The sequence below is a fragment of the Oncorhynchus masou genome, unplaced genomic scaffold, assembly GCF_036934945.1.
Source record: "Oncorhynchus masou masou isolate Uvic2021 unplaced genomic scaffold, UVic_Omas_1.1 unplaced_scaffold_1906, whole genome shotgun sequence".
Lineage (NCBI taxonomy): Eukaryota > Metazoa > Chordata > Actinopteri > Salmoniformes > Salmonidae > Oncorhynchus > Oncorhynchus masou.
Window position 1 is genome coordinate 92,401 of NW_027008404.1, and position 9,253 is coordinate 101,653.

The window sequence follows — 9,253 nt, forward strand, 5'->3', positions numbered from 1 at the left end:
TTCAGACCCCTTCCTATGGGACTTGAAATTGAGCTCAGGTGCCTCCTGTTTCCATTGATCATCCTTGAGATGTTTCTACAACTTGATTGATTGGACATGAGTTGGAAAGGCACACACCTGTCTATATACAGTGCATTTGGAAAGTATTCAGACAACTTTTTAAACATTTTGTTACATTACAGCCTTATTCTAAAATTGATTAAATTGTACCCCCCCCCCCCCCTCATCAATCTACACACAATACTCTAATCCATAATGACAAAACAAGAATAGTTTTGACATTTTTGCTAATTTATTACAAATAAAAAACTGAAATATCACATTTACATAAGTATTCAGACCCTTAACTCAGTACTTTGTTGAAGCACCTTTGACGGAGATTACAGCCTCAAATCTTCTTGGGTATGACGCCACACGCTTGACACACCTGTATTTACAGAGTTTCTCCCATTCTTCTCAGCAGATCCTCTCAAGCTCTGTCAGGTTGGATGGGGAGCGTTTCTGTACAGCTATTTTCAGGTCTCCCTAGAGATGTTTGATCGGGTTCATGTCCGGTCTTTTGGCTGGGCCACTCAAGGACATTCAGAGACATGTCCAGAAGCCATTCCTGCATTCTCTTGGCTGTATGCTTCGGGTTGTTGTTTTGTTGGAAGGTGAACCTTCACCCCAGTTTGAGATCCTGAGCACTCTGCAGCAGGTTTTCATCAAGGATCTCTCTATATGTTGCGCCATTCATCTTCCCTCGATCCTGACTAGTCTCCCAGTCCCTCCCGCTGAAAAACATACCCACAGCATCATGCTGCCACCACCATGCTTCACCATATGGATGGTATTGGCCATGTGATGAGCGGTGCCTGGTTTCCTTTCATCAGACTAGAGAATCTGGTTTCTCATGGTCTGAGAGTCCTTTAGGTGCATTTTGGCAAACTCCAAGTGAGGCGCTCATGTGCGTTTTACTGAGGAGTGGCTTCGTCTGGCCATTCTACCATAAAAGGCCTGAATGCTGCAGAGATGGTTGTCCTTCTGGAAGGTTCTCCCATCTCCACAGAGTAAGTCTGGAGCTCTGTCAGAGTAGGGCTGTGGTGGTCATGACATTTTGTCAGCCGGTGATTGTCAAGCAAATAACTGCCGGTCTCACGGTAATTGATCGTTAATTAATAACAAACACATTTCGCATCTCCTGGCTTCCACACGCAGCCTACAAGCCACTGATGTAGACCTTTGGAACTTCTACATGTTTAAAAAGTCTAATACATCCATTTAACCTAGTCTACATCACAATAAATCCATTATTTATTTTAGACAGGTCTAAAGAAACACAATATGAATAAAATTTAGTCTATTTCAGAAGAACAGAATACCATACTCTGTAAAAGTTGTCCTTACGTTAGGTCCTGATATGGCTGTGGGCTACACTAGTTCATTTAGCAGACAAGATTTGCTTAGAATTCCGTGGCATTATTTTTAAAAATTATTTTATAGTACGACGAATACAGCTTAATAAGATAGGAAGGATATTTTCTACAAACAATTTAAAAGGAAGTGCGCACATGAGGGCTACTCTGTGTTGAGCGGTTAACACAGGATCCTGTCCTACTCTATGCTTCATGTAGAGTTACTTATGCAACTTTAGTTGTGATACAAACGTTGGGATATATGTTCTGATTTTTCAATACATTCTAAGCCTGCATGATGGGACTCTAAGCACGATTTGAAAAATAGTCGCAAGCTGCACACACTTCATCAGTCTCTCATTCAAAATTTTGACAAGCACTTGATAATATTCTCATCAGGCCTCGAATTTCCCGGGCGACGCCCCCCCTTGTGTGGACGTAAATGCATCACGGTGCCTTTGGGCTGAATATAACAATTATAATTCCCTTCTCCCAGCTGCCGTTCGCCGAAGCACTTCACTCACATGGCTCTCTCAGATATCTACATTCCTATCAGCCAACGCCCGTCACGTGATCTGGTCCTTCTCGTGAGAATTTCAGCTGAGAACTAGGCTACAAGTGAAGACAGATACATCGGGGGGACGGAACTGCGCAAGCCCCTCTTTTTCGAATTCCGAGGCGCATATTGAAGAAGTTAGAACGGTCCACATTTAGCCTACTTTACGTCAACCAACAAGATGAGGAGGCCTAACAAACAGCAAAAGCACTTGCCTATGTCAATCTACTATCCCCCATAGTACAAACGTTTACCTATGCTATTGGTCAATTTGTCCTTCTGTGCAAGAAATAAATATGCCAAACATACTCTGGGACAGTTGTGGGATGCGATAGATCCCAAATTAATACAACCACTTGAGGCTGATGCAACAGCTCGGAACATTTAGCTTAAAATGATAATAAACTATCAGGCTATTTCACCACATTATGAGCGTAGGAATGCACAAACCTCAGTAGGCTATAAGAGCCGATGTTACAAAAATGAAATCAATTAGCGGGAAAACACTTCTCGAAAGCAAAAACAAATTCGGGCAGCCAATGTATGCCAGTTAGGCTCTACGCCAGTTATAAAGCGGATTAATGTGCTTAATTATAAGAAGTGATTTGGCCACTTTAGTTGTGATACAAACCTTATCAGAACATATAGGCCTGTGGGCTTGGCTTCATGAGGAGTGCGACTATGATTTGAAAAAGTCACAAATAAAAAAGGCATACACTGTTTCTTGCCTTACTGCACGAGCTGGGCATCATCCACAAGTGGAAACATCATCCACAAGTGACAACACATCATCATCCACAAGTGACAACACATCATCATCCACAAGTGACAACACATCATCATCCACAAGTGACAACACATCATCATCCACAAGTGACAACACATCATCATCCACAAGTGACAACACATCATCATCCACAAGTGACAACACATCATCCACAAGTGATAATACATCATCCACAAGTGACAACACATCATCCACAAGTGGAAACACATCATCCACAAGTGACAACACATCATCCACAAGTGACAACACATCATCCACAAGTGACAACACATCATCCACAAGTGACAACATCATCCACAAGTGGAAACACATCATCCACAAGTGATAACACATCATCCACAAGTGACAACACATCATCCACAAGTGACAACACATCATCCACAAGTGACAATACATCATCCACAAGTGACAATACATCATCCACAAGCTGACATTGTCACCTATCAGACTATTCTTGATATTAAAGTTGTCTTTACATTTACAAAATAATGTGTGAAATTAGTTTAGTTTTGATTTGGAATGGACCATTATCATGAAGTGTTTGATTAGATGTTGGAATACATTTGCATTGATCCCAGAGTGATTAGAGGGACAACAGAGTGCTGAGTACCAGGCAGTTAAGAAAGTTTGGTGGCTAGTAATGACCATCAGCTGCATCAAAGCTCGGAGAAGCCTAATTACCGTGACTAAACGGCCATCATGAACCCCAGTGTGGCGGTAATACGGTTACCGTAACGTTCTGGTCACCTCCCTGACCAAGGCCCTTCTCCCCGATTGCTCAGTTTTGCCGGGCGGCCAGCTCTAGGAAGAGTCTTGGTGGTTCCAAACTTCTTCCATTTAAGAATGATGGAGGCCACTGTGTTCTTGGGGACCTTCAATGCTGCAGAAATTTTTTGGTACCCTTCCCCAGATCTGTGCCTCGACACAATCCTGTCACGGAGCTCTACGGACAATTCCTTCGACCTCATGGTTTGGTTTTTGCTCTGACATGCACTGTTTACTACACCACTTTTGTCCTCCTCTCCCTCAACTTCTCTCTTTTCCTCCACATCGATGCCCCTCTCACCCTCCTCCTCTTGGACAATTACATTGAAAGGACAGGCAGGCTTCCCTCCAATGGGTATTCTCTCATGATTTTTAAGACTTCTTAGCTGAGTGAATCCCTCCCCACACTGAGTGCAGTGGTAAGGCTTCTCTCCACTGTGTGATCTCTGGTGATTCTTTAGGCCTCCTGCGACACGAAAATTCTTTCCACACAGAGAGCAGTGGTAAGGCTTCTCCCCCGTATGTATTCTCTCATGTTCCTTAAGGCTTCCAGAATGATTGAAGCTCTTCCCACATTGGGTGCAGTGGTAAGGCTTCTCTCCACTATGTACTCTCTCATGTCTCTTAAGGTTTACTTTCTCACTGAAACTCTTCCCACATGCTGAGCAGTCAAAAGGTTTTTCTCCAGTGTGCACTCTTTGATGATTCTTTAGGTTAGTTGAGGAACTGAAACTCTTCTCACATTGAGGACAGGGGTAACTCCCACAACCAGGTGGTAGTATTGATTCTGTGGAACTGGGCTCGTTGACTGGGTCTGGGTTGGGGATCTCTCCTGTAAGAATATGAACAGATATAGGGTAAGAAACAGACAGAGGAACAAAGGCTTTAAGTTTAACAATGTAGGATTCAACAGTCATTAGGAATAACAGAGTATTGAAAGAAATATTTTGCAAGGGCTTGTTGCATTGCATCGCACATAGATAATGCCATTGTGAAATTACAATGTCAAATTACAATGCATTTTTTATTTCACCTTTATTTAACCAGGTAGGCTAGTTGAGAACAAGTTCTCATTTACAACTGCGACCTGGCCAAGATAAAGCAAAGCAGTGCGACACAAACAGCAACACAGAGTTACACATGGAATAAACAAGTGTACAGTCAATAACACAATAGAAAAAAAAGAAAGTCTACATACAGTGTGTGCAAATGGCGTGAGGAGGTAAGGCAATACATAGGCCACAGTAGCTAAGTAATTACAATTTAGCAGATTAACACTGGAGTGATAGATGAGCAGATGATTATGTGCAAGCAGTGATACTGGTGTGCAAAAGAGCAGAAAAGTAAATAAAAACAGTATGGGGATGAGGTTGGTAGATTGGGTGGGCTATTTACAGATGGACTATGTACAGCTGCAGCGATCGGTTAGCTGCTCAGATAGCTGATGTTTAAAGTTAGTGAGGGAAATGTAAGTCTCCAGCTTCAGCAATTTTTTGCATTTCGTTCCAGTCACTGGCAGCAGAGAACTGGAAGGAAAGGCGGCCAAAGGAGGTGCTGGCTTGGGGGATGAACAGTGAGATATACCTGCTGGAGCGCGTGCTACGGTTGGGTGTTGATATCGTGACCAGTGAACTGAGGTAAGGTGGAGCTTTACCTAGCATAGATTTATAGATGACCTGGAGACAGTGGGTCTGGCGAGCCCGAATATGTTGCGAGGGCCAGCCGACGAGAGCATACAGGTCGCAATGGTGGGTGGTATATGGGGCTTTGGTAACGAAACGGATGGCACTGTGATATACTGCATCCAGTTTGCTGAGTAGAGTATTGGAAGCTATTTTCTAGATGACATCGCCGAAGTCGAGGATCGGTAGGATAGTCAGTTTTACTAGGGTGAGTTTGGCGGCGTGAGTGAAGGAGGCTTTGTTGCGAAATAGAAAGCCGATTCTAGATTTGATTTTGGATTGGAGATGTTTGATATGAGTCTGGAAGGAGAGTTTACAGTCTAGCCAGACACCTAGGTATTTGTAGTTGTCCACATATTTTAGGTCAGAACCGTCCAGAGTAGTAATGCTAGTCGGGCAGGCAGGTGCAGGCAGCGAACGGTTGAAAAGCATGCATTTGGTTTTACTAGCATTTAAGAGCAGTTGGAGGCCACAGAAGGAGTGTTGAATGGCATTGAAGGTTAGTTAACAGTGTCCAAAGAAGGGCCAGATGTATACAAAATGGTGTCCTTTGCGTAGAGGTGGATCAGGGAATCACCCGCAGCAAGAGCGACATCGTTGATATATACAGCGAAAAGAGTCGGCCCAAGAATTGAACCCTGTGGTACCCCCATAGAGAGTACCAGAGGTCCGGATAACAGGCCGTCCGATTGAACACACTGAACTCTATCAGAGAAGTAGTTGGTAGACCAGGCGAGGCAATCATTTGAGAAACCAGGGCAGTCGAGTCTGCCAATAAGAATACGGTGATTGACAGAGTCGAAAACCTTGGTCAGATCGATGAAGATGGCTGCACAGTACTGTCTTTTATCGGTGGCGGTTATGATATTGTCTAGGACCTTGAGCGTGGCTGAGGTGCACCCATGACCAGCTCTGAAACCAATTGTCAAATTACAATGCATTGCATATTGGTCGTTAGCCATTTTTTTGGGGCACTCGCCTCACCTCTTACACATACAGAAGTCTGAGGGTTATACTACAAAGCAGAATCAATGAGTTTGCCAGCTAACTTGCCTAAATATTCAGAATTAACATTTTATTCAACAACCAAAAACACATGTTTACATTTCTTAATGAACCAGAAAATCAATGCTTATTTTGGGTTGTTTACCTCTGAACCAAAGGATTTTAGCCTGAATTTACCTGAGTCAACAGAGGCCCTGTCCTCCTCTCGCTCTTCCTCCTCCCCCTCATTGATTTCTCTCTCCTCCTCCTCGTCTTTGACAATCACATTGAGTTCCACTGTTTGACTGCAGTCCCCCAGCTTCACTGACAGCAACTCTGGACCCTGCTGTGAGCTTCTCTGGGCTGGAACACCACAACCTGGTTCAGACATGGTAGGCTAGAGGTGGATCTAAAAGAAGAGAAGACCGAAAGAGTTCAGGGTGATTTTCACAAATCTTGATTGTGGTATAGCTCCAGAAAAGACAAACATGTATCTAAGCTAGCTAAACACACATCCCGTCCAGCCGAAACCCCTTTTCCATAAAATAAATATAGGATTTACGGCAACAGCCAGTCAGATTAGGCCATAAGTGAAGAAAAACACTGGCTGTTGAGTACAAACATATTCAGTTCAAATTCATTACTAATATCTGATACACTCAGTGATTGACATTACCACCCCATCCTCAGTAGCCGATTCAAACATCCCCCTATAAGCAACACAAGCATTTTCTTACCTCAAAATCGCCTGGCTATTCATGTTGAATAGATTAGGGGCAATTCCAAGGTAACAGAGTGAAGCTGACACACAGAGTTGTCACTTTAAAAATGTATGAAAAACCAATGAATGCAAAGTTAAACAATCCATACAACTCCATGGAGCACAAGCACTGTTTCCACTGAACATTCTACAACGTTAAACAAACCATACAACTCTATGCACAAGGCCTACTTCTAACCATTTCACACAGAACGACACAAACCCGTCATTCTGTTAACAAACTTTGTATCCGCATCGTTCTTCAAGTCAACGTGTTTTTGTATCATTTTCAGTCTCTTAATGGTTAAAAGTAGTTTAGAATCGTTTGGTTTAATTCCATTATGAAGTGTAAGAATTATAGAATGTTCATCCACTAGGACCAGTGGAATTAGTGTTGAGAGTCTTGATTGTCAACACAACAAAACAAGAGCAACGGTATGGTGTCTTTTAGCTTCACACTGGTAACACTCAAAACAATAAAGAGCAGTGGACTGTTTTCTCAAACCATCAGCATTAAAACACTCAGTAATAAAACAGGAGCTTTCCCCAAAACCACATTCAAAATTCAGCAAGGTGAAACAAAGTATTTCTCACTCCGTAACCCCTCAATAACCAATAACATAACACAAGCTGGTGAAATATTAAAAACAGGTCATTCAACCATAACCTTGTAGATAATCAACCTTAGATTGTCAGAGAAATGGGCAGCCCGTCAAGAAGTCCAGGATCCAGTTGTAGAGGGAGGTGTTCAGTCCCAGGGTCCTTAGCTAAGTGATGAGCTTGGAGGGCACTATGGTGTTGAACGCTGAGCTGTAGTCAACGAACAGCATTCTCACGTGTTCCTGTTGTCCAGGTGGGAAAGGGCAGTGTGGAGTGCAATAGAGATTGGGTCATTTGTGGAACTGTTGAGGCGGTATGTGAATTGGAGTGATACCTGGGTGTCTGAGGTGATGGTGTTGATGTGAGCCATGAGCAGCAGTGAGACCTGGGAGTCTGGGGGTGATGGTGTTGATGTGAGCCATGACCAGCAGTGAGACCTGGGAGTCTGGGGGTGATGGTGTTGATGTGAGCCATGAGCAGCAGTGAGACCTGGGAGTCTGGGGGTGATGGTGTTGATGTGAGCCATGACCAGCAGTGAGACCTGGGAGTCTGGGGGCGATGGTGTTGATGTGAGCCATGACCAGCAGTGAGACCTGGGAGTCTGGGGGCGATGGTGTTGATGTGAGCCATGACCAGCAGTGAGACCTGGGAGTCTGGGGGTGATGGTGTTGATGTGAGCCATGACCAGCAGTGAGACCTGGGAGTCTGAGGTGATGGTGTTGATGTGAGCCATGACCAGCAGTGAGACCTGGGAGTCTGAGGTGATGGTGTTGATGTGAGCCATGAGCAGCAGTGAGACCTGGGTGTCTGGGGGTGATGGTGTTGATGTGAGCCATGAGCAGCAGTGAGACCTGGGAGTCTGGGGGTGATGGTGTTGATGTGAGCCATGACCAGCAGTGAGACCTGGGAGTCTGAGGTGATGGTGTTGATGTGAGCCATGAGCAGCAGTGAGACCTGGGAGTCTGAGGTGATGGTGTTGATGTGAGCCATGACCAGCAGTGAGACCTGGGAGTCTGGGGGTGATGGTGTTGATGTGAGCCATGACCAGCAGTGAGATCTGGGAGTCTGAGGTGATGGTGTTGATGTGAGCCATGAGCAGCAGTGTGACCTGGGAGTCTGGGGGTGATGGTGTTGATGTGAGCCATGAGCAGCAGTGAGACCTGGGAGTCTAGGGTGATGGTGTTGATGTGAGCCATGAGCAGCAGTGAGACCTGGGTGTCTGGGGGTGATGGTGTTGATGTGAGCCATGAGCAGCAGTGAGACCTGGGAGTCTGGGGGTGATGGTGTTGATGTGAGCCATGAGCAGCAGTGAGACCTGGGAGTCTGGGGGTGATGGTGTTGATGTGAGCCATGACCAGCAGTGAGACCTGGGAGTCTGGGGGTGATGGTGTTGATGTGAGCCATGAGCAGCAGTGAGACCTGGGAGTCTGGGGGTGATGGTGTTGATGTGAGCCATGAGCAGCAGTGAGACCTGGGTGTTTGAGGTGATGGTGTTGATGTGAGCCATGAGCAGCAGTGTGACCTGGGAGTCTGGGGGTGATGGTGTTGATGTGAGCCATGACCAGCAGTGAGACCTGGGAGTCTGGGGGTGATGGTGTTGATGTGAGCCATGACCAGCAGTGAGACCTGGGAGTCTAGGGTGATGGTGTTGATGTGAGCCATGAGCAGCAGTGAGACCTGGGAGTCTGGGGGTGATGGTGTTGATGTGAGCCATGACCAGCAGTG

General features: G+C 45.1%; 1 protein-coding gene across 1 annotated transcript; it reads right to left on the minus strand.

Annotated features, from left to right (window-relative positions):
- Positions 1 to 251: 251 nt before the first annotated feature.
- On the minus strand, positions 252 to 6,573 carry LOC135532562 (oocyte zinc finger protein XlCOF20-like). Its single transcript, XM_064960043.1, has 2 exons — positions 6,367 to 6,573; positions 252 to 4,334 (listed from the first exon to the last, which is right to left on the minus strand). The coding sequence occupies exons 1-2, from the start codon at positions 6,557 to 6,559 to the stop codon at positions 3,481 to 3,483; spliced, it is 1,047 nt and encodes a 348-aa protein (XP_064816115.1). The 5' UTR covers positions 6,560 to 6,573; the 3' UTR covers positions 252 to 3,480.
- Positions 6,574 to 9,253: the final 2,680 nt, after the last annotated feature.